The sequence below is a fragment of the Chrysochloris asiatica genome, unplaced genomic scaffold, assembly GCF_000296735.1.
Source record: "Chrysochloris asiatica unplaced genomic scaffold, ChrAsi1.0 scaffold00246, whole genome shotgun sequence".
Lineage (NCBI taxonomy): Eukaryota > Metazoa > Chordata > Mammalia > Afrosoricida > Chrysochloridae > Chrysochloris > Chrysochloris asiatica.
Window position 1 is genome coordinate 1363191 of NW_006408764.1, and position 27109 is coordinate 1390299.

The following is a 27109-nucleotide window of genomic DNA, read 5'->3' on the forward strand; positions in this document are numbered from 1 at the left end:
TTAGTGGGATGCCGGCCCAATTCGTAGGTGAGTTAAGGGAACCATCTCTAAAGAGCGGAGTGCTGGCTCGGGTCGGCAGAACCTCAGTCCCTACCCTCATCCACAGCTCCCACCCACTTCCCCATTCCTGCCCTAGCCTCTAGGTACCCCAGTCCTAGTCTTTCTCTGAAGGTCTTCCAGTCCCGCCCCACTGCGTCACATTTAACCCTGGGTCGGTGCATTGCAATTGGCCTACAGTAGCCCACTTCGCTCCACCCCCTGCCCTGTGATTGGCTGGAGTACGGGACACCGCCTCGTTTTCCTGGAAAGTTCTTGGAAATATATCAAAGGTATTTTCTTCTGCAGTCTAAGGCCCCTGACGCTAGTCCCCACGTCCGGCCCGCGCCACTGCGCAGCCTGAGGTTCTAAGAAGACGCGCTTCCGGGAAGAGTTGGGACGCAGTGGACAAAAGATTAGGCGGAGGCTCGCCCCGCCCCACCCATTGGGCCCGCCCCCCATCCCTAGTCCCTCCGGGCTGCTCCGCATCACTGCCTCTCAGTCAGTACTTGCTCTTTGGGAGACAGTCCTCCGCGTGTCTTTCACGCCTACCGGCTCTCTACTGCTACCGCCTCCCGCGCAGACCCCGCTCCAGAACTGCTACCGCCGCCTCCGGGACATGGTCCTCTGCGTTCAGGGGTAAACGCGGCTCGCCGCCCCCACTCAGCCTCTGCACTGGAGACCCCAGGGAGCAAGGGATTGGTACTCTCTCTGCGGGGCATTGGGGGGGCTTGCCGGGTCTGAGCTGAGCTGAATGAGCGGGAAGGACCTCGGGAGTGCGGGGCCATATGAGACTGTGATACCACCGCTCTACCGACCTGACCTTCGGTGGGGAAAAAAGTTTGGCTGGCAATGAGAGGAATACCAAAAGGTGGCTCACGAGCCCAAATTCCCTTTTGGAGCAATGTCCCTCCGTACCCCAGACTGTGGACCACCCTGTCTACTGGTAACGTTGGGCCAGCCCCCGCCCCCTCTCTGTCAGTCGTAGGCTAGCGATTAGGCGTTTCTTGGGAAGCCAGCCTGAGATCCTTGCCTCTCCCCTAGCCTGGCAACTGCTGACAAGTGTCTCTTAGGAGAGCCTGGAGTTAGCTTGATCACTGCCTGGATCTGGGATCCCAGGGGAGAAGGACCTTGGGTCCTGCCCCCTTTTACAAGTTTTCCAAAAGCCTAGGGGGAGGGCACTGATAAGACAAGAGTTATAGCCTCAGCCTTGAGCCTCAGCATTCCCTTAACTAAGCAGACTCATGCTTTCAGGACTAGGACTAATCTGGCCGAGCTCTGGAGGCTGGGGAGAGGAGGAGTGTGTGAATGGGTGCTACACTGCCAGGGAAAGCGGATGGCTGCTGTTATCAGAATGGCATGATGCCAAGAGAGTGGGAGTGGTGTGAGGTTGATGTACCCCTTGCTCTAAACAGCTCTCAGTCCAGGGAGGGAGTACTTGAAGGTGCTTAAAAGACTTGTTACTAGTTGCCATCGAATCCATTCCTACTAATGGCCATCCTATGTGTTACAGAGTAGAATTGTTCCATGGAGTTTTTTGGCTGTAATTTTAATAGAAGCAGATTGCCAGGTCATTTCTTCTGCGGCACTGCTGGGTGGATTCAAATTGCCAATCCTTAGGTTAGCAATTGAATACAAACTGTTTGTGTCTCCTAGAGGCTTAGAAGACTACACTTCTCCCTGATTATCTTCAGTGTTCTCCTTCCTCGTCTCTAGTGTTTGGCTCTCCTGGACACCTCACTACCACTGCCACCTTCCTCAGCAGAATCCTCCTTTCCCTCACCCTGAGGGCCTATAGCTCTCACTTTGGCCCAACTGAGGACCTCCTGGGAATTTTAGGACCAATGTTAAATGTAGAAGAGCAAGGCTTTTAACAGACCCCTTACCTACACACATAGCCATAGTCTAGCTGGTGTTCTTTTGGAATGGGGGCTAGGGATACTCAACTGTAGGTTTGAGCTGCCAGTTTTGCTGGGGGATCTCCCCCAGGACTGCATTCTCCCCCCAAGTCTGTATGTCTAGACAGGATTTACAAGCTAGGCCCCACAGCAGGCACACGCACGCAAAGGCCACCCACGCCTGGAACACATCAACCACCACCCTATCATGAAGATGACACAGCTGTGGACACACCCCTGCCCAAAGTCATTCAGGATCTTAGGAGAACCAACACAGCCATTTACACACTCATACACTTTGGCCCTAGAGGTGCCCATGTCAACATACAGGACCTGTACAGAGACCCTGCTAAACTGTCTGGACATGGCCACGCCCACAGACTCTACCCTAGCCAGCCAGACGCCTACCATGCTCCTGGAAGGCGCCTGGGCCTGGGCCGAGCTCTGGGCCCCAGTGGGCAAGCCACCAGCCACTTCCTTGGAACCTGGCCTCCAGCTCCCTGAGCGGGATTCCAGAGCTCCCACAGGGTAGCCAGGGTGGGTGTGGAAAAGTACTGGGCAGGCTGTGGTGTTATGTGTCCCCTTCTCCCTGTGAGTGGTGATGAAGCCTGCTTTGTTAGAATCTTCTAAGGGTCACCTGTAACCTACACTGTGAGGCCTGGCATTTAAGGCTGCTGCCTACCTCTTCTTGCCTCACAGGGCATACCTGGCATCTTTTCCTGCTTCTAGGGCTTTGCCCATTCTGTCATCTCTACCTAGAGTGACCTGTCCTTTCTTTGGCTTGACAGAACCTGATACTCCCATGACATCTGTGCTTTTTTTGGAATTGATTATAGTTACCCTCAGTACCAGCCTTCCCAGCCAGTCAGTTCTCTGTGAGGGGCAGGGCCCATGGTTTTATTATCTGAGGCTCAGCAGAAGACCATGTCTAGTACTGAGGCTCAAGGATTTTGTAAGAAATAAGAGAGGAACAGCAGTTGCTTCGCTGGGAAACAGGACCCACCAGTCTTTGCCCCAACTTTAGAAAGGAAGCTCAAGGATGGCTTTGTTGGGAGGGCTTCCCCTGGAGGGCAATTACTACTCAGACTCAACTCCCCAACCCTGACCATCCAAGGGTATGATGTCAGACTCCTTGCTGTCTGGGTTGGTGGGAGAAGCAGGGTTTTTACATAAAGCCTTTTACATTTGCGAGGGTGAGATTTGGAATATGGGTTTTTAGTGGGAGCGTATATTTATGGGGAGGTCAAACTGGCTACTGTTTTCAAAGGCTGGGCACACCCCAGACCTCTCAGCTGTGAAGAGCAGGGGCCAGGATGGGAATTAGAGTCAGATCTGTAGGGGTAGTAGATAGTTCCAGTTGCAATCCCAGATCAGTGTGAGTACAGGTCTCTCTATCAGACACACCTGTCCATAGGGATGGTTTGTTGTGACCTCACAACTCCTACCATAATCTTGAAGCCTCTCTGAAAGACCTCAGACTGGCCTATCCCATACATCAAGTAGGGCCAGGGCCACTTAATCCTCCTCATTCAGAAGGACACAAATGTGTGGTTTCTTTGCACTGAATACCACCAATGCAGCAGGGACGCTGACTAGTCACCGTGAGCTAGAAATACCTCTAGGACAGGATTTGTGGTTTTGATTGATACAAAATAGAGAGATTACGATTGTTTAATAAACACAGCAGATGGAAAAATCTTTCAAAGGAGTTCAAATATAGGTGAATTGATCAAGGGGGCTTTTGTAATAACAAAGGGAAGGAAAGGGGGCAGCTGTGCTAGACTCATTGAGCCCATAGGTAGATAGAAGGAAACTGAGGCTCACAGAGAAAAGGGTTAGCCCAAAGTTCTATAGCCAATCTAGGACCTGAGGGATTTCTGGAAATGGGAGAAGCATGGGGCTTCTACTCACTGACCATTTACCCCTTTTCAGACCTCGTCCTTTGCGGCCTGAGGAGCGGATTGGGCAGCAGTCCCTAAGGGCTCGTTCCCTGAAGCTGCCCGAGTCAACTATGCAGCCCTTGCCTGCTGGGGTCTTCCTGGAGGAGGTAGTAGACGAGACCTCAGCCCAGCCAGAAAGTGACCAGCCCAAGGTGCTGGACCCTGAGGAGGATCTGCTGTGTATTGCCAAGACCTTCTCCTATCTTCGGGAATCTGGTGAGCCTGGGGAGGGAGGCAGTCCTGGACCTAGGGAGTCTGATGGGGAAAGCTTGGTTCTGCACTGATAAGTCTGACTGGGAGGTATGAACCTGCCCAGCAATGTCTGATGGGAAAGGTATAGCCCTCCCTGTGACAATGTGAGGGGGAGGCATAGCCCTGCCCTGCCCTACCCTGCCCTACCCTGCCCTGCCCTGGGTTGATACTTCCAGCTCATTTTCTCTGACCAGTTCCTTGGTTCCTCTCTCCATTTGCCTAGGCTGGTATTGGGGTTCTATTACAGCCAGTGAGGCTCGGCAACACCTGCAGAAGATGCCAGAAGGTACCTTCCTAGTACGAGATAGCACCCACCCCAGCTACCTGTTCACACTGTCTGTCAAGACCACCCGAGGCCCCACCAATGTGCGCATTGAGTACACCGACTCCAGCTTCCGCTTGGACTCCAACTGCCTGTCCAGGCCACGCATCCTGGCCTTCCCAGATGTGGTCAGCCTTGTACAGCACTATGTGGCCTCCTGTGCTTCTGACACCCGAAGTGACAGCCCTGACCCCATCCCTGTACCACCCCTGCCTGCTCCCAAGGAGGATGCGGCCAGCACCCCAGTGTTGCCCGTCCCCATGACCACTGCTGTGCACCTAAAGCTGGTACAGCCCTTTGTGCGCAGAAGCAGTGCCCGCAGTCTGCAGCACCTGTGCCGCCTTGTCATCAACCGACTTGTGGCTGACGTGGACTGCCTGCCACTACCCCGGCGCATGGCTAACTACCTTCGACAGTACCCCTTCCAGCTCTGACCCAGCCATACTCTGCAGGGGGGAACACTGGCCCCAGCTGGACTTGGGCTCCATTATCCATCCTTCCATTAGCCTGGTGCCTGCATGCATCCAGCAGCTGGACCAGAAGAGCCAACAGATGGGGAGAGGTGGTGCCTCACAACTTGGACTTTGGCTTCCCTCTTCCCCCATGGGGCTCATGTGGTGAACCAGGTTTCAGAGGAAAGGGAGACAGGCAGGACCCCCTCTCACCCTGCAGGCAGGGCTCAGGCCTCCCCTCAGTTGCCCACCCAGCCACCTGCACTGTCTTGACTTCCCCACCCTAATTCTGCAGCGTGGAGCAGACCCCTTTCCTCCAGTTGGACTCCACCTCAGGGAGGATGGTGACCAGAGGAACTGAAGTGAACAATGACAGTCCCCTTGTCAGGGAGTAGGCCAGGCTGGGGGCTACACAGTTATACAGTATTTATTTATTTATTCTCCTTGAGGTTGGTCTCAGGGATAAGCTGACCCCACCTCTCTGCCCAGGCCCTCGGTGGACTGGAGTCCTCAGCTCTGCCCTGGCTTCTTTGGTCCCTTCTCATGGAGAACCATGCTCTGAGATGTTACTGGATCCAAGCCAGTCTTGGATGTCCTAGTACTGACCTACCTGCGAACCTCAACCTTCACCTGCCCACCTAGGGACAAGAAAACAGAGCCAAAGCTGCAGTCCCCAGCAGAGCCTGTGGCTCCCCCACCTCCAGCAGAGCAAAGAGCTGGTCAAAGAGCTGGTCTCGCCCTGCTGCAGCCCTGCCTGAAGGCCTGTGCTGGGAAGGTGGGGTGGGAGGGCACAGATTCAAAGGCTGCCATTCTTATGAGCTCTACTGGGTCTACATCCTACACCTTCCCAGGACCCCATGAAGGTACCAGCATGTGAAGAAGAAATTCTTATCTGTTAAGACTTTATATAAAAAGAAATTGTTATAACAAAAATCCAGTTTGGTAGCCTTTTTTTCTCCCACTGACTTTTCTGTACTCACAATAAAATTGTACCTTTTATTTACCAAGCCTTCGGTGGGACCTATCTTATTGTTATCCTCCATTTTACAGATAGGCCAGCCGAGGCTCAGAGATCTTATATTTGTATGAGTGAGCAGCCAGCCCTGCGGGGAAAGGGGGAGTTATTAAAGAGTGGGACAGGAAGCAGACTTCTCCTCTTATCTACCCACACACCCCGTGGGGGATGGGAGGCAGGAGATGTAGGCCAAGGGGACTGCCTACTGGTCACTGCCCAGGCCAGTGCCAAGAGGACACCCATACCTGAGAGATGTATACATAGAAGGTGCCACTTCAGACTGAAAGTAGAGAAGAATACTGGGGTGGGGAGGGTGTTGTGGACCACTCCTAGGTGGTAGTGCATTTTCCAAGAGTAGGAGGTCAACAGAGAAGTTGGGGCCAGTCATTTCAAGTAGGGACTGTGAGTGCCCAGTCACCAGGGCATGAAGAGGGTCATGTTCCTGCCCTTGGAGTTCCTGGGGAAGGCTTGTTCTATACAGTGGGGCAGGGTGACTGAGTCAGGGGTGAGGAATCTCAGGATTGAGTTTCAGGCTGGCTGGGTGGGGAATCCTCTCTTTTCACTCAAGGTTCTGCAACCAGTAATGAGTGGAAGAGCAACTTTATCAGAAGGTCTGACGGATTACTCCAGCTGCTGAGCCCTGGCCCCCACCTCCACCCCTGCCCCATGTTGAGATTTTCTTCACATTTGCTCCAGGGTCTCAGAAAGTTCCTCTGACTCTTATTCATAGCTTCCTTACCCTTACTTTAGAAAGAGTTCTAACCACCATCCTGTTTTCTCAGCTCTCAGATTAGACATTGCTGATTATAAGAATCAAAGGGTGGTGGATTAAAAGCAGGAAAGGGTGAGGAGGAATGTGTTGATGACAATGAAGCGGCAGGAAAAGGATTAAAAAGCAAGATCTATGAGGGCCCAAGCCCCTGGGGACATGGAGATGATAGGGCAAAGAACTGGGCTGACATTGGTTGAGAGTGAGAGAGAGGTGGACGAGTGAGGGCTGTCTTTCCTGGGAATGGTGCCCAAACCCTGGTATCCAGCTGGCGTCTACCCTGTTACTGGTGGTACCCTGAGCTCTTGGCTGGCTGTGGAGCCTGATGGCATGGCTCCTCCAGGTCACCGTGGCCCTGCCAGAGATATCTGTGGTTCCTTGTTCCTTTAGCCTGGATCTCAGCTCCTTTACTGCTCCCAAAAATACCTGAGATGACTCCTCCATCTACTCAACTCCCAGATCTGAGTCACCCAGTGGGTGTGTGGTGGGACAGGGAGGGGCCAGAGGCAGGCTGTTTCCAATCTGGGGCTACAGCCTGGACAGACAGCTGCTGAAGGAAGCACAGAAAACACTTCACTGTCCCCAGGTGCCTGCAAAGTGCCACACATTGGGGGAAGGCTTTGCAGGCAGGCATCACCTTATGTCATGCTCACCACACCTTGGAAGTAGGTCCAAACATTTCTCCATAGGCAAGAAACCCAAGACTCAGAGAAGGCGAGGGACTGGCTGAAACCACCCAGCAAGGGAAGTGCAGTACAGAGCTGACATCTGGTCTTCCCAGCTTGCTACAGGAGAGGGACAGGACAGATATTGAGGGCAGCGGCTCTCAGACAAGTTGCTTTTGGATACTGAATTCTATACCCTTGGCTCCCTGACTACTGAGTGTCATAAGCCATTTGCTTGGCCAATGGGCCTGCTTCTCACCTTTGCCTCCACTTCAACCAGGGGACAGTTTTTGCCCAGAAGGGGACTGCCAGCTACCCCAGGCTGCACCCCAATGTTTTCCTGGTGCAATCTTTACAGGTGTCCCTACCGGAGAGTAAAGGGTGACTGTCAGGAGCAAGGACAGTAGAGGTATATCAGTGGGCATCAGATCCTTGCCAGAGACCCAGTCTGGCAGATATGGTCAACCCTGGGTGGTATGATGCTTGTGAAAGGAGCACTGCCTGCCTTTCACAGTCTGGAAGAAAGAAGTGCATCATGTGTTGGGGACACAGAACCCGGTACAATACATAGACAATAAGTGACAGTAACCCTTTACCAATTAACCCCTTCACCAGTACAAATGCTCCTTTGATACCAACAGAGACAGACTCCATTCAGGCCCTGGGGACATAGCAGGGAATAAGATGAATGCAGTTGCATCCTAGTGGGACTCATGGCCTGGTGGGAGAGACAGTCAAATGGTCACACAGCACATTCAGAGAGTGTAGAGAGAATAAGGAGGGACCGAGAGACACTTAATGGCTTTGGGTGTGGGTGGAGGGGCACTGTTTCAGCTGGAGTGGTTACACAAATACAGTCTGAAACTGAGCCTAAAGACCTAAACACAGAGCAGCAAGAACTGACCATGGAGACAACTTGGGAGGGAAATGTCCCAGGTGACAAGAATTGCCATGGCGATGATCTCAAGGTGGAAACAAACCTGGTGTGATCAGGAGCAGAAACAAGAGGGTCTGGGAGGCAGAAGAGGGGTGAAGAGCAGAGGGGCCTGGGCAAATGGACTTGATCACAGTATAGTGGAGTGTCTCTTCAGAGTTTAACTGGGAAACGCCAGGATCCAAAGCACCTGCCAGCTAGCTAGATGAGGATGACCCCATAATGATCTGGGGGACAGAAGGACAGAAGGAGGCAGGAGCAGCAATTTGACGACCTCAGTCGTGATCCATGTCCACTGAGTTCTCACTGCAGCCCTGTACATCAGCAGGCATTGTCCCTTTTACAACAGCAGAGATTAGACTCTTAAAAAGGGCAAGTGGCTTGCTCAAGGTAACAGCTTACAAAGGGCACAGCCGGAGTTCAAACCCAGACAGCAGACTGTATTTGTGTAACCACACGGCATCCCTCAGACTCCTAGGGGCTGGCCTGCTAAAGCCTCCACATCCACAAAGTGGAAAGAGGAGGGCAGGCAGAAAGAGGGGGGATATCCAGGAGGGCTACTGGAGAAGGAGCCTAGGGGATGGGAGGTAGGTTTGGAAACTGATCCTTCCCAGTGTCCTTCCCTGGACTCAAAAATCCCCCTCTGGCAAGATTTTGGCACAGAAATGCTGCTAGGCTACCCAGGTTTCCCTTAGTGGTGAGAGATTTCACTGCTCAGTATCTTGCTGAGATGCTTTATTATGATCACTGAGTGTACCAATATCTCCCAGGGGTTATTGAACTGAACCTGGACAAGGCTTTTAATCCACCACCAAGCAAATCTTGCCAAGTCAAGCAAGGCTGGACCTGGGTCTGAATAGGGATAGGCCATGGCCGAGTCAGCTCCATCTTTCAGGCAGGAACCCTCTGGCCCTGCACAGCAGCCGTGTGTGTGTGTGTGTGTGTGTGTGTGTGTGTGTACACACACACTCATGGTCTGCATATAAGGAATCCTGGCCCTCTGGGGTGAAGGAGAAATGGGACCTGTGCAGGTCTGGGCAGTCTTTTCAGATCAACCTGTCAGACTAGTTTTAATATAGAGCAAGTGTTAGTTGCACCAGAAAGTCAACAGCCTTTCCTGGAGAATGTGTTCTCCTCACTCCTCATTCCCTTTCCCCAACTTAGGAGGGTCCCACACTGGCTGCGCGGGGTGTCACTCTGGAGCAGCAGGCTGGAGCTCCCACATCTGAGACTCATGACAGGAGAGTCCTGAAAGCTGAATTCCAGCCCATGAGCTTTCCCCATCCCTGCCCCGGCTCTAACCTCCATTCTACCCCTAATCTAGATTTTGTACAGTACACTCAGTACCTTACAGAGCCTGAGATTCCTACGCTGTGAAATGGGGACAGTGACAGAACCCCTCAGGGGTTTATGAGGTGATGCTGAGGAAAGTTTGATAGTGTTTACCTTAGCAGCTGCTGTACTGGCATTATTGTGATTCCCTGCCTATTGCTTTGATCCCATTTAAGAGGAGAGCAGGACAGTACTGATATTCCCTGAGGCCCTCATGGGAGGTACAGGAGAGCTGGGCTGGGTCTGCCTGGAGCTATGAGCTACCTCCAAGCCCAACCTTCAACCTCAGGCATCATCTGTCATCCAAGGTCTTGGGTTCTAGTCTTGGTGAACCTGTAGTTTAATCTCTACATGGACTAGGGCAAGGCAACACCATTCCAATTTTCTAGCAACTTCTCCAGTTACAGTAGAAATTGGGCCATCTCTCACCCTTAGTAGCATAGTAGTTACGAATTGGGCTGCAAACCGCAAGGTCAACAGTTCGAAACTACCAGCTGTTCCACGTGAGAAAGATAAGACTTTCTGCCCCCCAAAAGATTTACAGCCTCAGAAAGCCTGTGCAGGGTTGCTGTGAGTCGGAACCGACTCCACGGCACATAACCAACACCACCTCACCTTTGCCCCAGACCCAGGTGTGGTTCTCTCTCAGGCATACTTCCCTCCCAGCCTTCAGTGGTCTATCTGTCCACGGCAGCAAATCACAAGTGAGGAGGCAGAGTTGAACAGATGCCTCTGGGTCTGCCTCATTTCAAAGATGAAGCCTGCCTGAGAACCAAAGACGCAAAGTCACTTGTCCATGGTCACACAGGAAGAAAGTTGGCAGATGGAGTGGAGCCCAGGGCTTTGTCCCCCACATCCTAAAACTCTTGAATGGGATACTACTCCCTGTTGACTTGCTCCCTGAATAGCCTGGTCCATGATCTCCCAGACTTCTGTGTCTAGACCTCGACTCTTCACTGCCCCCAGATGTAGCCCATGCTTCTTCTACTTCAGACTTCACCCCAGTCTGTTGATTTCCAAGTCTATCCACCTTGTCCTTTATCCCTCCAAGCTACACTCCTCACATTGTCATGTCTGCCTTGCCCAGATCTAGCTTTATCCTGATTTAATCACCTATCAGGACCACTCATATGACCTCATTTGCCCCTCTCAGGTGCCACCATCACCAGAGTGAGATGCCTGCAAACCCAGCCCTGCCCTACCTTCTGGCTTAATGATATTCTTGGGCTCCGCCCATGTTCTGCCTGTGTCTCCACCCAGGCTCCAAGATATGGTTCCCTAAACAGCCAACCCATTCCATTCTGCTTCCCTCCAAATAGGCCACAACACTTGGTTGTTCAGTTTGGAATGTCCTTCTTCCTGGGTTCTGCCAGGAAAAACTCCTACTCAAACTCCCCTTCCCTAACTACCCCATGCTTGCTCTAGGCTCCTGGGAGAATCTCCTTAGAGTCCATGTTTTTCAGGTCTCTCTAATCTTCTTGTTAAGTGCCATCGAGTTGATTCTGAATCCTAGCGACCCTGTATAGGGTTCCTAAGGAGCAGCTAGTGGATTTGAACCACCAACCTTGTGGCTAGTAGTCTAGTGCTGACTCTACAGTATCACACCAGGACATACATTTTCCATAACAAATTTTAAAAAGTCATTTTTTTTACTTTGTCTTTGAGAAATCACACACACATATGGCTTGCTTCCCATGTAAGTTTATTGGGAATGTCTTTGAAGAGATGAGTCAACTAAGAGGAAAGAACACAGTCAAGGTTCAAGCCTCCAAAATCACACTGTAGCCTCAGGCAAATACTTTAACTGCTGAAAGCCTTAGTGTCCCATACCATACATTAGGTGGTTGGGGAGTAGCTGGGCCTGGCTTTGGGGGAATGCCGAGTGAGTAGAAACTGGTACTCACCTACGAGCAGGAGGAGATGTGACAGGCCTGCACAGGGGATCATTTTTGGTGTGGGCAAAATGTTCTGCTGAAGTCCCTTACCCCAGGTGGAGATGAAGCCAGCAGGGGCCTGGAGTGCAGGAGGTGACCTCTGAGGGCTGACAGAGCTTGGGAATGTCATAGCTTCTTCAGGCAGTCCTCCAGGGCTGATCCACTCACATAGCCACACTCCTGAGATGCTTACCCAGGTGTTAACAGTGCCTGAGAATGTGACAGGGAGCAGGGAATTAGTACCCAGCAAATGTAACAAGTGGCGCTGTGGGTTAATGCGCCAGACTGAAAAGCCGTTTGAACTACAAGGTTGGCGGTTCAAGCTCACTAGTTGCTCCTTGGAAACCCTATATAGGGTCACTATGGGTTGGAACCGACTCAATGGCACTTAACAACAACAACAACAACAAACAAATGTACCAAGGGCAGGGCCCTACCCTAGGGGCTTCTCCATGGCCTCTCCCTGCTACCAGAACCACTGAGTCAAAGTGGGCCTTGACTGTCACCAGAGCTGAACTCTTCCTCCACCAACCAACCCAAACCAAACCCACTGGTGTCCAGTTGATTCCAACTTATAGGGACCCTATAGGACAGAACTGTTACATAGGTTTTCCAAGACTGTAAATCTTTACAGAAGCAGAGTGCCTCATCTTTCTCCCTCATAGTAACTGGTCAGTTCCAACAACCTTTTGATTAGCAGCCCAATGCTTAACCCACTGTACCACCAAAGATCCTTCTCTCTCCACCAGAAGTCAAGATTTCATTCACAATCTGGGTTGGACAAAAGTTTTGAAAAGTTTGTTCTCAAAAAAAAAAAGTGCTTCCCAGACTCAGCCTCCTCCCAGAAATCACTTCACCATTCTCCACTCCCCCACCCCCACCCTCGCCTGGAGCCCCACCTCTGGACAACATGCCTGTATGTGTGTGTGTATGTGTGTGTGTGGTGACCTTCCCACTTGGCCAACATTCCTTTGTTTTTCCACAGCTCCTTGGGGTGGACAGCCTGGGTGGGAGGAGCTTCTGGAAGAGCAGGTTCTCAGGAAATTTTCCCCTAAAGCCCTAGAGACATGGAACCCAAGGAGACACTGGAAAATGAAGGCTTATCCAGAAAGAGATGTGATTCAAGGGCAGTTCTAGGGGTGTGGGTGAGAGATGGGACCTTCTAACAGGAAGCTGCCCCTTGGCATCCTTGCCAGGCCAGGATCCTCAGCCTGGAATCCAGTGCGCAGGCTGGGTTTAGGCAGACAAATCCAGGTGACAGGTTGCTGTATCCGTCTGAATCCCAGATGGTTCAAAGTAGGCCAAGGTTGTGGGTTTGATGTCAGTAGGATCAGTCCATTTTCTCACCTGCCCCAGAGTTACCCAAGCTGGATCTCTAGCCCTTTCCCTCGTCACTCAGCTTCAGTGCCTGGATGGGGGATGGGGACTTTAGGAAGCCCAACCTTCCAACACCCTGACAGTCACCCCCTTGTTACTCTGGGTCCCAGAAGGTGAACTGGGGCATGGATGCTAAACTCCAGGAGGATTCCTGGGCCTGCCGAGGTCAGAGAAGGCTGGTGTAGGCACCCCCACCCCCACCCAGGGCGAGGTGTTTTCGCCAGAAGCGCAGCAGCAGCGGCTAGAGGCCTCTTCCCAGGAAGAGCAGAGCACCTCTTCCAAGAACTCAGAGGAGGCCTTCGGCGGGGGAGGGGGAGCGAGGGAGTTAATTTTAAACCAAACAGCCTTCAACGCTTCTCAGGAACCGGTTGCTCAATGTGATCTGGCAGGTCCCAGGCGGGTGGGCAGGCCTGGCGCCAGCTCAGAGGTAGAAGGGTGGAGGATACGCCTGGGGGGAGGAGGACTGGTGACCTTGAGGCCATTTGGGTCTTGTCCTTGCCCACTTATCAGGATCTGTCACTCCCAACCCCCACCTACCCCACCTGACTTGCTGGAGGGGGGGAGAGGGTGTGATAGAGTGATTTCCTTTATTCTAACCTAGGTGAGGTGTTCTTATTTAATCATAACGGGCAATAATAATACAGGTGTCACATCGTTTCAAGGACCTCAAGATTGACTGTCCCCCCCACCTCCACCCTGTTCAGACCCTGCAGCTTCTATTCCCTGGCCTGTCCCTCCCAAGCTTATCTGATGAAGGAACAGCCTGCTCTGAAGCCAGAGTCTAACTGCTTTCAACAGGGGTAAAGTCTGTGCCCTCTCCCTAAGGGATAGGACCTTGGTGGGCCCAGGCTAGCAGGTTGTGGTTAGCACCATTGATTCGGTTCCAACTCAGCGACTGTGTTTAGGGTTTCTGAGGCTATCAATCTTTGCGAAAGTAGAAAGCTTCATCTTTCTCCTAAGGAGTGACTTGAACCGCCAACCTTGTGCTTCACAGTCCAGTGCTTATCCTACAGAACCAGGAGATGGGGAGACATGGAGAAGAGAGCAGACAGCTGGCCAGAGTTGTGGGCCAGGAAGGGAGCCTCTTGTGCATGGAGGGGCACTCTGAGCTGAACCCACAAGGGCTGCCCCCAGGGCTGATGAGCATCAAAGTACCTTCACATATATTGACTTCCCCCCACCTGAGTGTAGCTAACAAACAGCATGGTCTACCTCCAACAGTCTGGTCCTTGGAGCAAACTCTATACAGAGGCCCCCTCCTAGGACTCCCCTCCCCCACTACGTCCTCTGGAGGCCCTTGAGACCCCAGCAGCCCAGACTAGGCGAGGCCTACTTCTAGGAAAGGATCCCAGCAAGCACTGCCAGGAGCTGCAATTCTTAGAACTGGCACTGCAGGGCGAGGGACCCGCTTCCTGGAAACTGGTGGCCATTCCAGGGAGAGAGGCTCAGAGGACAGGCAGTAGTGACCTGTGTGTGGGTGAATGGGTCTTAGATTGAGTCTGCAGCTTGGAGCCTACCTGATTGCTGGTGGCTTCTTCAGACTCTAAATCCTGGTATGGTGTCGGCTGGACAAAGGCTCTGCCAGGCAGGCTGCCTCTGTTGTGCCCCTGGCTCACTCTGAAGCTTGGCACAGAGTGGACAACAGAAAGGAGTGGTGGTAGGGATAAAAGGAGAGGCATTTATGAGCCAGGGATGTGGAGTGTGCAGCGTAGGAACACATGTGAAAATGGGCTATTAGGTTAAGTGTTATCCAGGCTGAGGGGCAAATGGAGAACTGGAGGGAGGGTAAGGTGGGGCGGGCATTACTGCCCTTGCTCATGGAACCCCTCTTGCTGGGGCACAGGAGCCTCTAGCCAGAACTCCTGTTACTCCCTTGGGCCCACCTTGTCCCCACTGGGCCCTTCCCCAGATCTTTGGGGGACAGTCCCCAGTTGCAGAGTCAGGTCACTCAGTGCTGGGCTACCACCGTGACCCAGCTGTACATCCTTAAGCACATGTGTGACCAGTTGGAGCCCAGTTTCCCCCTCCCTGGGAATGGGAGACTAGCCAGGATGGGGAAGAGGGTGGTGGAGAGGCTACAGGTAGGTGGACATTGGGCCCAGGACTGCCTCTTTAAGACACCTAGGATTATCACTGAAAGTGTGCCCTGGTCTGGGGCTTGAGTGAGAGCTGCCACATTTCAAGAGAGCGTTATCATCACAAGGTCCCAGGGTAAATATCCTCACAGTGGGGGCCTTAAATTATGGCTAAGAGGGACTATGGAGCAGGTTTGTTGTTGTTGGTTTTAAGTGTCATCAAGTCGGTTCCAACCCATAGCAACTCTGTATAGGGTTTCCAAGAAGTGGCTGGTGAACTTGAGCCACTGAACACAAAATTCAAACCGACTTTTCAGTCTAGTGCATTAGCCCACAGTGACACAGGGTTCGAATAAACAGGGAAGTCTGCCCAGGCCCTCCATCTCTGTTTGAATGGTCTTGGGTCCTGTTTGCTTTCAAAAGAATGGAGAACACACCTTGGCCAGAGCAGGACAGAGGTATGGACAGGGACATCCCCTCCCCCTATTCCCAGGTAATTCCTTGGCCCTAGCTGAACATAGGTCCAAGCCTATTTACCAGCCACCCAGCCCAGGCTTCAGGTAAAGAAGAGCTGGGACTCAGCACCTGGATGGGGGCTATGAAGTGGGACTATGAAAGAGTTCTCCGGCCCTTGTAAGAGGGCTGGCGGGGGCAGGTTTGAGACAAGGCCCATTGTTGGCTTTGTGTTTTGGGATGACTGGTTATCTGGGACTACCTGGGGCAATGAGCAATGGGTGGGAGTATTGTATTTGTCACCCAGACGTCCTGGTGCCTGTGTCGAGATCAGGTAGGCCTTGGCTGGAAAGAGCCTGCCATGGGAGAACCAGACCTGGGCCCACCAACCCTGAACAGAAATTGCTGCTGGACTACACCTACCAGGTCTGTCTGCAAGAGATCCGGGTGCCCTGCTGCTAGTGGTTCTAGAACAAGGTAACAACCCACATGACTTGAGCAAGTCACATACCATCTTGGAGCCTGTTTCTCCCTCTGTAAAACAATGGAGTCATTCCAAGGAATGAATGGGAGAAATGTTTCTCACTGTCGGTACCCTGATGCCTCTAGTTCTACTTCACCACGAAGCCATGTAGACACGAAGTTTAGGTGTGGCACTGTGGGCTATTGCATGCATCAGACTACAAAGTCATTTGAACTGCAATGTCAGTGGTTCAAGCTCACTAACTGCTCTTTGGAAACCCTATACAAGGTTGTTACGGGTTGGAATCAACTCAACGGCACTTAACAACAACAACAACAACTCCATAGTACTTAACAAAAACAATTTAGAAAATGGAATGAAAGGAGCTCTGGTAGCGTAGCGGTTACGAATCGGGCTGCGAACTGCAAGATCAGCAGTTCGAAACTACCAGCTGTTCCGCTGGAGAAAGATGAGGCGTTATGCTCCCATAAAGATTTACAGCCTTGGAAACCCTGTACAGGGTTGCTATGAGTCGGAACCAACTCCATAGCACACTGCCACCACCAGCCATGGCTCTGTAGGATAAGCACTGGATTTCTAACCACAAGGTTGGTGGTTTGAGCCCACCAACAGCTCTGAGACAGAAAGATGAGGCTTCTGTAAAGATTGACAGACATGGAAACCTTATACAGGTTTTATTATGAGTTGGAACCGGCTCAACAGCGTTTAACAATTCATAAACTATGTTTTTTTAACTTTTTATTATGAATTGAGTGAAGGCTTATAGAACAGATCACCAGTGTTACGTTCAACAAATCATACACTTTCTTTCATTACAATGATGGCAGTCCCTTCCATGTACCATCAGTTAACAGTATTTACTTCTACTTCATAAACTATCAAATATTCCATAGCATTTATTAATTATTGAATTGTTGTTTATTGTCAAGTACCATGGAGTGGGTTTCGACTCCTAGTGACCCTGCACAGGGTTTCTGAGGCTGCAAATCTTTACAGGAGCAGAAAGTCTCATCTTTCTCTTGTGGAACAGCTGGTAGTTTACAACTGCCGACCTTGTGGTTTTTAGCAGCCCTATTTGTAACCACTATGCTACCAGAGCTCCTTAAATTTTTGAATTAGTTTTAGATAAATTATATGTAACATGCAAATGTATCATAATATACATTCTAACATATGTTCTTGATGTATAACATCAAGCACTGATTATATTGTTGTACTCAAAATTTTCACATAATTACTGTTCTATTCAAACAACTAAAAATACCTTGTAGGCAGTTGTTATTATTTTTAGGTGCCATCCAGTAGGTTTCGACTCATACTGACCCCATGTACAACAGAATGAAACACTTCCTAGTCTTTCACTAGCCTCACAACTGTTGCTCTGTTTGAGCCATAGTTGCAGCCATGTGCCCCTTCATCTCCTCAGGGATCTTCCTCTCTTTTGCTGACCCTCTACTTTACTTAGCATGACGTCCTTCTCCGGCTCAACTTTCAATCAAATGATAGGTCACAAGGTAGACAATAACACCAGGGAGGTGTGCACTCATTAGAACAATCAAACACTTGAGATGTAAAGGAGAGCAACTGCTCAGGGACAAAGCACAGAAGGCAGGGAGAAACAGGAAGGAAAATGGTCAACACAGGGAGGAAGTGCTATTACATGACAGGGATTGCAACCAATGGCACAAAACAAAATGTGTATGAATGGTTGGAAGGAACACCAATTTGCTTTGTAAACTTTAACCTAAATCATGATTTTTTAAAGAGAGAGAATGAGAGAAGGTAGAAAGGAAAAAGAAAAAAAAACTTCTTCAAGCTGAAGTCAAATAAAGATAAATAAATAAATGGTCCCAGGCAGAGTAAAAGAAGGTGGTAAGGAAGGAGCTCTGGTGGTGCAGTGGTTAAAGCCCTCAGCTACTAGCTGAAAGCTGGGCAATTTGAACCAGCTGCTCTGTGGGAGAAGTGGCAGTCTACATCCATAAAGATTGTGTTGTTGTTGTTAAGTGCCATCAAGTTGGTTCCGACCCATAGCGACCCTGAACAGGGTTTCCGAGGCTGTAAATCTTTACGGGAGTAGAAAGCCTCATCTTTCTCCCATGGAGCAGCTGGTAGTTTCGAACTGCTGACCTTGCGGTTCACAGCCCGATTCATAACCACTATGCTACCAGAGCTCCTTCCATAAAGATTCTATAGCCTCGGAAATCCTATGGAGTGATTCTACCCTGGTAGAGTCACTGTGTGAATCAGAATCAACTCAAGGACAACAGCAACAGGTTTAGCACCCAGGACAATTTCCAATCAATTATATTGGAACAGTTTTGGGGAAAAAATAAAGTTCAATGATGTGTACCTCACATAGGCTACCACACTAAATTCTATATGGATGAAATATTTACATGCTGATAATGAAGTAGTGGTTATGAATCGGGCTGCAAACCGAAAGGTCAGCAGTTCAAAACTACCAGCTGTTCCGCAGGAGAAAGATGAGGCTTTCTGCTCCCATAAAGATTTACAGCCTCGGAAACCCTGTACAGGGTCGCTATGAGTCGGAACCGACTCCACGGCACTTAACAACAACAACAAAGAGTCCTTTAAAAGGAACCCTGGTGACACAAGTGTTAAGCAAAGAACTACTAACCAAAAGACGTTGGTTGAACTCTCCCAGTCTTTCCACTGGAGAGAGACCTGGTGATCTGCTTCTGTGTAAAGATTACAACCAAGAAAATCTATGGGCAGTTCTACTCGTCACATAGGGTCACCATGAGTCAGAATACAATCAAGGGCACACAACACAACAACAGTTCTTCAGAGCACCTCTCCAACGGTCATTAACAGGATTGCTTCTGAGTAAGGAAATTAGCTGTCCTCACATGACTCTCTTGAATGATTAGCAGACCAGTTTCTGGAGAAAGGAGTGGTGAGCCATATCAGAAATCCCGCTTAGTGATGCTTCCCACCTCGGGGAGGTTTCCCCTAAAAGCAGACTCTGGGACATGGAATTAAGAGCAAAAAGCTTAGTTGGGAGGTGTTGTCACAAAGTACCAGTAAAGTGTGGGGAGACAGTGTTCCACTTTATCTCACATTTCTTCACACTTGTCAGTAGAAGACTGATTGCTCTCTATTTCCAACTAACTTTTCAAGGATGATTTTTACAATACACAGCCTTAGATGATAGAAACAATGTCTCCCTCTAGGGCAAAGTTCTGGCTTCTTTAGTTTAATAAAGATAATATCTCTCTCTGGGGCAAAGGTAGAGCAGGTTTGCTTCCAGTTTGTTAAAAAGATTTGGCTCCCTAAACTCAGGGTTTAGAGAACCAAATTAAACTCCTATAATGCAACCCATTGCACACGCAGGCATCACCTGGCCCCCACTGCATCACCTGGTGGGTGGAAATTGAGGTTCAGGGAACTGGCAGCAGAAACTGCTGATACTGTCTACTTCTATTACTGTGAGTTAATAAATTGTCCTTTGTCTCTGAGCTTGTGTCTTGTGTCTTCTGCCAGCATCCCTGAGGATATAGCATGTAAAATCTCAGACTCTTCAATGTTCTTGATATGAGAGAGAAAGTGAGTTAGGGAAGAGAAGGAACACGAAATGTTAATGTTTTTCTTCTCTGTGAGTAGCTGAGACTTGAACCTACTGAGGAGCTCTGTGAAACAGTGTAAAACACACCTCAGGGTTGTTCCATCCAGGAGGTAAGGAAGTTGAAGCATAAATCTACCAACTTCCACCCCTCATTGGTTTAGGATTGCTCCAGGGGGTAAGCTTCCTGGTGTTTTTCATCACTAATGGAGCTGGTCGCTATAACAGAGAAAGTCTCAGTGTAAGCACTGCAATGGTGGACCCTTGAGTGAGAGGGTATGTGAGCTGTTCAGACATAGCTCCATGTGAGCAAGGCCATGGCTGAATATTGCCATTCCCGGTGCTTAGCACAGTGCCCGGCAGACAGTGATTTAACGCACTCCTATAGAGCCTGTTTACTTGCCTATATCCTCCATGAGTTCCTTGTGAGCATGGACCATTTAGATTTTCTTCATACCTCAGTACCAAGTAGAGGCCTGACCATCAGCACATGCTCACTGATGATTCGTTGTGTGAATGACATTTAATAAATAAGCTTCTAACAAACAAAACTCTGAGTTGGCCAGGACTAAACAGCCATTTTTAACTAGAGGAAGGCTATCTATCCTAAATCAATAGAAAGTGTGCTTGATGGGGAGGTGTTAGATACATCCCTATTTAAGTCAGAAACAAAGTACAAATGTTTTTAGCCATTGCTCTGGTTTTTTCCCAATATTGTATTGATAGTCTTGGCCAAGCTGTAAGGTAAAAAAAGAAGAAAATAACTGTAAATATTATAAAGGTGAGATAAATGCATCAGTATTTTCAGTAATAAAATGTCAAAGTAGAAAATCTAAGAGGAGCAATGATCAGTAAATCTTGTAAAATAAACCAAGAAAGTGGTCAGTTATAAGACCACATAAATGAACAGCTTTTCCATGTACCAGTAAGAACAAATTAGGCCATCTCTCTTATAATAAATAGTAAAAACTATGGAAAATGTGCTAACAGAGAAGCAGTAAAGCTAACTTTTCAATAGGGGCAGGACCTAGTGTAGCCATGAAGAAATAACATGTGAAATATTGAAAGGCACCTTCATCTTGCTGAGCTTTATCCTCCTGCTCTACCCCTTAATTCACCAAACCTCTGGGGCCTTGGAGCCTGGTGTCCAGGTAAGGTCCCAGTGCCCTTCCCTGAGATGGCCGCTCTGCACTAGGAGCAGGGGGCTCGACTGGATACCAACTGGCTATCCCAGAGTGTGGATTGGCTGTGTCCATTCCCTGACCAGATACATAGCAAAAGCAAAGGTGGCAGCAGTAGCTGTAGCCTGGACAGAATTCCTAGGCTCAGCCTTCACCCCCCAATAGGTAGGGATGGAGAGTGAGGGTTGTGGGTAGGGAGTAATTACAGGGCTCAAAGCCTCATGGGTCAAAGACAACCTTTCCACCTCTCTCCCTGAAACCCGGTGGAAGAGGAGAACTCTGCAAACCAGTAGAGAACTTGATCTGTGGGCATTCCATGCAGAACAACAGCCAATAAACTCAGGAGTTCTCTAGACCCTGTCCAGCCCCCATCTGCCAAGCATAGTCACAGGCCTGGCACAAGCTGAGAGGTGCTCAGGATGTACAAGGATAAACAAACGGGGAATGGCAAACTCCATGGCATCACATTTGCCTAGAGTGCAGTGCTTCAAGCCTTCCGTGCCAGCCCAGCAGGCTCCCCTTTGCCCTTGGCGGGAGCATAGCACTAAATATAGGAGCAGGACTGGGGACAGTTGATAACTCCAGCAGAAGTTCTGCTTCCTCTCCCAACTTCAGGGCTCATCCTAGTGTGACTGCCAGAGTCTGAACGACTGGCCTGGCCTGGATATGGTTCCAGTTGCCCCAGAACCCTCCATCCCCAGCATAGAATTCAAGAGTTACTTTAAGCCTTAGTAGGTAGGTGAGCAGGGGGTGGGAGTGTGGGGACAGAGGCTTCAAGGAGACTAAAGATGGGAGAAAATTCCAGGGAGCAGAGAAAGTGGAAGCATTTGAGCAGAATTTGGAAGGCAATTTTCTTTAAAAAATCAAAGAGTGAGCATTCTAACTGGCCAGGGTAACTCTAGTCATCTAAAATGGCCAGGATAACTCTTGTCAAAGTGTGGTGTATAGGAAAGAAGCTTCAGGAATGGTCGTAAAGCTTGGGAAGATCCTGTGGTTGATCCTGAGGTGGGCTTGCTGGGAGAATCTCCAGCTTTACCTCCTAGAGGTGGGCAGAGTGTGATGCTCAGGAAGGCTCAGGCCTCAGGCCAAGCACCAGGCCAGAAAGGGCAAGGGTGTGGACCAAGTGCACAGGCATGGATCATTGTCCTCCCAGCCCTTCCCTAACTTGCTGTGTGACCCTGGGCAAGTCACTGGCCTTCTCAGGGCTACAGCCTTCTTTTCCATGAAATGGGGACACGGTGCTCAAGCTCCTATGGATGCTCGTGATTCAGAGGCAATGTTTGAGCCTTTTAGACAAGTGACTTTCCCTCTATGACCCAATCCCCAGAGTCTGAAGGGTCCCTGCCACCCATGTAAGGGAGGCCCTGTGTGGTTACTATGATCATGGACCCAAGTGGCTACTGTGATCATGAACCATTCACATGTACATACATGCCTCTGCTGTGTAGGGGTATGTGGGTCACTGTGATGTGCATATGTAATGTGATCTGAACTTCTTAGAGCCTTAAGTCTCCCATGGCTTCCCAACACTGATCAGAGCAAATCTGAGGGCCCAGGTGCTCACTCAAAGCCTGTCAAGAGGTGTCTGTCTGTATGTTCATGAGTTTCTCAGGTTTGACACTATCTGATCCATCCCACCTGCCTGGCCCTGTCATATAGTTAGTGCTCAATAATGATTGTGGATGAATGATGAACCTGAGGATAGGAAGCTTGGGGAGGTGGCCTCAGCCCTCAGCAACCCCTAAATTGCACCCCCTCATGGGAGCTGCTGGCAGGAAAAAAGGACTTGACCCAGATTCTGTGTCCTTACCTGACCCTGAATTCCACCCCACTCAGGAGGCCCCAAGGGAAGGCTGAGATGCTGGGTTCTTGGCTGTGACTCAGCGGAAGGAAGAGGAGAGGGGAGGGGTTGATGCTGGGGCCTTAGGGTTTTGCTTCTCATTTCTCTCTTTCCAAAGCACAGGCAGTTCCCAGAAATGTAGGTACCCAGAACCGGAGGAAACTCTGAGTTTTCAGGGGCCCCAGGTTTCCCAGTCCTTACCCTAGGAGGCACCACCAAGGGCTGGGGAAAGCCCATAGTCCATCCCCTCTGCCTGGGGCATTCTTCCCTGCCCCAGACCATGTCTTCAGTACCTGGAGTCTCCACACCTGAGTCAGGCTTATAGGGCTCTTTCAGGAGCAAGTGGCTCAGAGTCACGTGTGATGAGTGCTGGATGAGAGGAAGCACTGGTCGCATCCAGGCCATGGCAATGCTGTATATTCAGTGTGGGCTTCCCAGGGAGAGCAATGGTTGCCTCTACCAAAACCCAAGAGCAAATGGTTCTGTAGGCGCAGCCCCACATGAAATCCTTCTCTTTCTCCTTCCTTTCCTTTTTTTTTTTTTTTTTAAACTTTTTATTGTGAATTAAGTGAAGGCTTACTGAGCAGATCATTAGTTTTACATTCAACAAATCATACACTTCATTTCATCTCAATGACTGCAATTCCCTCAATGTAACAACCCCTTATCCCACTTGCTCGCTGAAATTGTTTTATTTGTCCTTTTTTCCACACACTTCTGAATTTTGTCCTTAGGTAATCACTGCCCTTTTGATTTTGAATCCCAAGGTGTGCATACTTCACTAATGTGCATACCCTACCCTGCTTTATACCTGTCTACTGCACAACTGAAAGCTGAGCCATGAGGGAGGATGAATTCAGTTCCAGGCCGGAAGGGTGACAAAGGTCACAGTCTCAGGGTTCCTCCAATTTTTTCCCTTCCTTAACTATTAAAAAAAGAAACCAATAAACACTCATACAAAGACTCAAATGGGTACATCACCAAATGATGACACATTAGAACCCTCCCTGTATGCCCACAGAACAGGGTTTGAGACTGCCAGCTGGTTTCCCTTTGTAACTACTGTAAGAATTAGGTGTCACTTGATCCTGTGCCATCAAAACCAAACACTGAAAGAATTGAATGCTAAAGTTGATGTAAAACTGCAACTTCCATCCCACATCCCAGTTCAAATGTTTCTGTTCATTGGAAGTTTTGCTATTAGTCCTGATGGACTCGATGCTAAGTATGGAGGATTTGAAAGTATAAAGTACTAGTAAGATCCTGCTTTAATCTTTTCTTAGAAATACATATTTAGATTTTAATATTTCAAACTTGGTTTGTGGTTTTTTTTGCTGTCAAAGGAAGCTTTAGTGTTTTCATTTGGTCCACGGCTTGGGTGAAGAGGGGCTCCAGGGCGTTGACTCTGCTGCCTCTGACTGGAGAGCAAGGTTCAGGCAGAAGGTCTGCAGAGAGCAGGGGAAGGCTGAAAGGCCCTTCACAGGTTACGGGGCTCCACAGGCTCTTCCTAGTCATGCTTGAGAATGAGCCTCTCGAAGAGATATTCGCCCAGCCCTGCCTGGGGACCGGCCATCCTACGGAGGTTAGTCAAGTGGTCGTCCATCTTCTTGATAATTTTCACCTCTTCATCGAGAAAATTGTTCTCCAGAAAGTCACAGAGGTGGGGGTCTGTGTGAGTAGCACCCACAGTGTGCAGATCTAGAAGAGGCTGGTTCAGGTTCTTCTCCAGGAACAGGGTGGCTTCCATGGAGTCCAAGGTTCTTCCCCACTCATCCTGGGAGGGCTTCTGCACGTCCTGGAAGAGTACATGACCACCACACTGGTTTTGCAATTTCAAGAGACGCTCAGCACCCTTGCACTTCTCCTTTGCCAACTCACGGAAGAAGTGTCCCATACCTTCCAAAGCCACATCTTCTGGATCGAAACAGAAGCCCAGATGTAAGGTGTAAGAGGCCCGCAGATGCAGATTAACCTTCAGTGGAATAATTCTGACGGATCTGAGAGCTCATGATTGGTCGAAGATTTGGAGCTAACCACACACACACACACACACACACACACAAATGGTGTTTAGCTGGTCCCCATAACAGGAAATACTCAAGAAGATGGTCCCAGAGAAGAGATTGAGCCTAAAGAATTTGTTAGAGGTGGTCCGAGACTGGAGGTGGGGGAGTCCCTGATCTGTTCTGTCCAAACACTGTTGAAGCAAGACACAGATCCAGGGGAGCGCAGCGCAAACCTCTCAAACTTCTTTGAAAGGAGCCCCACAGCTCTGGGGGAATGGAGCTGGGGCAGGCAGTCTGGTTAGAATGAAGAAGAGAGTGGATTTCTATGTGGGCAAAGAGAGGGTCAGCTCTTGAGCTGTGGAATGCTCTCACAAAGGGTTTTAGGCACAACAGCCTCCCAAGTCTGGAAACCCACATGGAAGGCTGTATACTTCTTCCATTTGGAGATAGGGACTCCCTCCCTTCAACTACTTGTCAGCTGACACAGGATCGGAGCTTGGGTGTCTGTAGGTTCCACCCACATCCGGAGGACACCAGAGTTTCATTTCAATAGCAGCCACTTTCACTGTTCCATTCCCCACACCCACCTCTGCCTGGCTTCCCTGCTGTGGGTTGTGAAAATTACATACCCAGCAGTGGCCAGAGGGAAACTAACTAGCTCGGCCTGTGGTGTTTTGTTTAAATTGACCCTTAGCTCTTCTTCCTGTCATTCCTGTGAGTACCCACCTGGCTATCGGGGGCCCTTGTGGGAGTCAAGATCCTATGCTCTCATTGACATGTTAGGGGGCTAAGATCAGACACCAGTACTGTCATTGCTGGCTGTGTGACCTTGGGCAAGTTAAGCATCAGTCTTCCCATCTGTACAGTGAGCTAAGGAAGGCACTCCTGCAGTGCTAAGAGGATGAATGATAAAGCAGGGGTGGAGTGAGGGGCTTACAGTACCGCCTTACACACGGCATGCTGATTACTGTTGTTGCCCATGCTTAGGCATGGGAGGGTGACCTTCCCAACTCCACCTCAAGTGCTCCTTCTGGGCTGTGTCCCCACATGGTCAAATATGAGAAACCTCTCTGCCCGTTGCCCCTGGCACTGCCTCTGAGGTGTACTGAGGGCATCCCACATTCTCAAGTTCACTGACTGGTGTCCCTCTCCAGTCAGAGTCCTGGGCCCCACTGTGATCCTGCCCCCCCACCCCTCCCCGTCCTACATCCAACCCCTCAGCAATGGTTATGAGTCAGTTCTATTCCACGATACCTAATACTACCACTCTGGTTCCCAACCACTTCCAGACCCTGAGCCCCATACCACTCTAGGCCCAACCTCTTGACAGCCTGGGAGAACAGCCTCAGTGTCCACCTGACCCTATAATTTTTCTTAAAATCCTGTTTTATTAGTCCCCTGGTTTCCAGAAATGCATTCAGAGATTAGTTGTGGGTATTGTCCCACCCACCACTCTGCCTCACATATCCCTGCTCATGTGTCTTTCAGACCTCCAGGCTTTTGCCTAGATTGCCTCTGCTAATATACCTGTCCTGCGCTCTACTCTTCTCTAGCCTAGTGTGGTAACCAAGAGTGTGCCTCAGCCCTGGGGTCCTAGCTCAGCAAGCATTTGAGGAAATTCCTTAGCATTTCTGTTTCTTTGTCTTTAAAATTCCCAGTCTCTGCCTTAAGGGGCATCATGAGGTTTGAGTGAAATAATTCCAGAAGTACTTGGCTTAGCATGTACCATTCAAGTTCCATATTTTAAAGATCCCTCTGCCTGAAATTGTCTCCCCACAGCCTGACACATCAGGCTTAGGAGACTGAGCCCCTGGCTCTGTGCTGTACACACCTCTGGATGGGGTCAGCAGGGCATAGCTGGGCTTCCAGAAAGACCTCTGGAGCAATCCTGATGACTCCTTACTCTTAAGCTCTGAAGGTCTATGTTGTTGTTGTTGTTAAAGGCTGTCGAGTCGATTCCGACTCACAGTGACCCTATATAGGGTTTCCAAGGAGCAGCTGGTGAGCTTGAACCACTGACCTTGCAGTTCAAATGACTTTGCAGTCTGACGCAATAGCCCACAGTGCCACACCAGGACTCCCTGAGGGTCTATGTTGTTGTTGTTGTGTGCCGTGGAGTCGGTTCCGACTCATAGCGACCCTACACAAGGTTTCTGAGGCTGTAAATCTTTACGGGAGCAGACTGCCTCATCTTTCTCCCGCGGAACTGCTAGTAGTTTCGAACTGCTGACCTTGCGGCTCACAGCCCAATTCATCAACACTATGCTACCAGAGCTCCTTCTGAGGGTCTATAGGCTTATGTAAACCTCTACCGGAGCTCTGCAGATGGCCCAGGACCCAACTACTCTGGCCTGTGTCTGACAGTAAAATAGGCACAACTGCAGCGTCACTTTCCCCTCCAGCCCAGCTGTGTAATCTGACCCAAAACTGCACACCACCAAATCTTGGGTTTCTCCTCAACCTCAGTAGTCATGATTTAAATCTTCCTCTACAGCGCTGTGAGGAGACCTGGAACTAAGCAAACAGAAAAGTTGGTGGGCAGGTCTAATTCACTAGCCACT

The 27109-nt window shown here is 49.9% G+C and overlaps 1 protein-coding gene and 1 pseudogene across 1 annotated transcript; one reads left to right on the top strand and one right to left on the bottom strand.

The window, feature by feature from the left end:
- Positions 1 to 655: 655 nt before the first annotated feature.
- Positions 656 to 4882, top strand: CISH (cytokine inducible SH2-containing protein). The gene is made up of 3 exons (XM_006873560.1): positions 656 to 675; positions 3867 to 4090; positions 4350 to 4882. The coding sequence occupies exons 1-3, from the start codon at positions 656 to 658 to the stop codon at positions 4880 to 4882; spliced, it is 777 nt and encodes a 258-aa protein (XP_006873622.1).
- A 19167-nt stretch (positions 4883 to 24049) lies between these two features.
- Positions 24050 to 24551, bottom strand: LOC102837028 (annotated as a pseudogene).
- Between the last annotated feature and the right edge of the window lie 2558 nt (positions 24552 to 27109).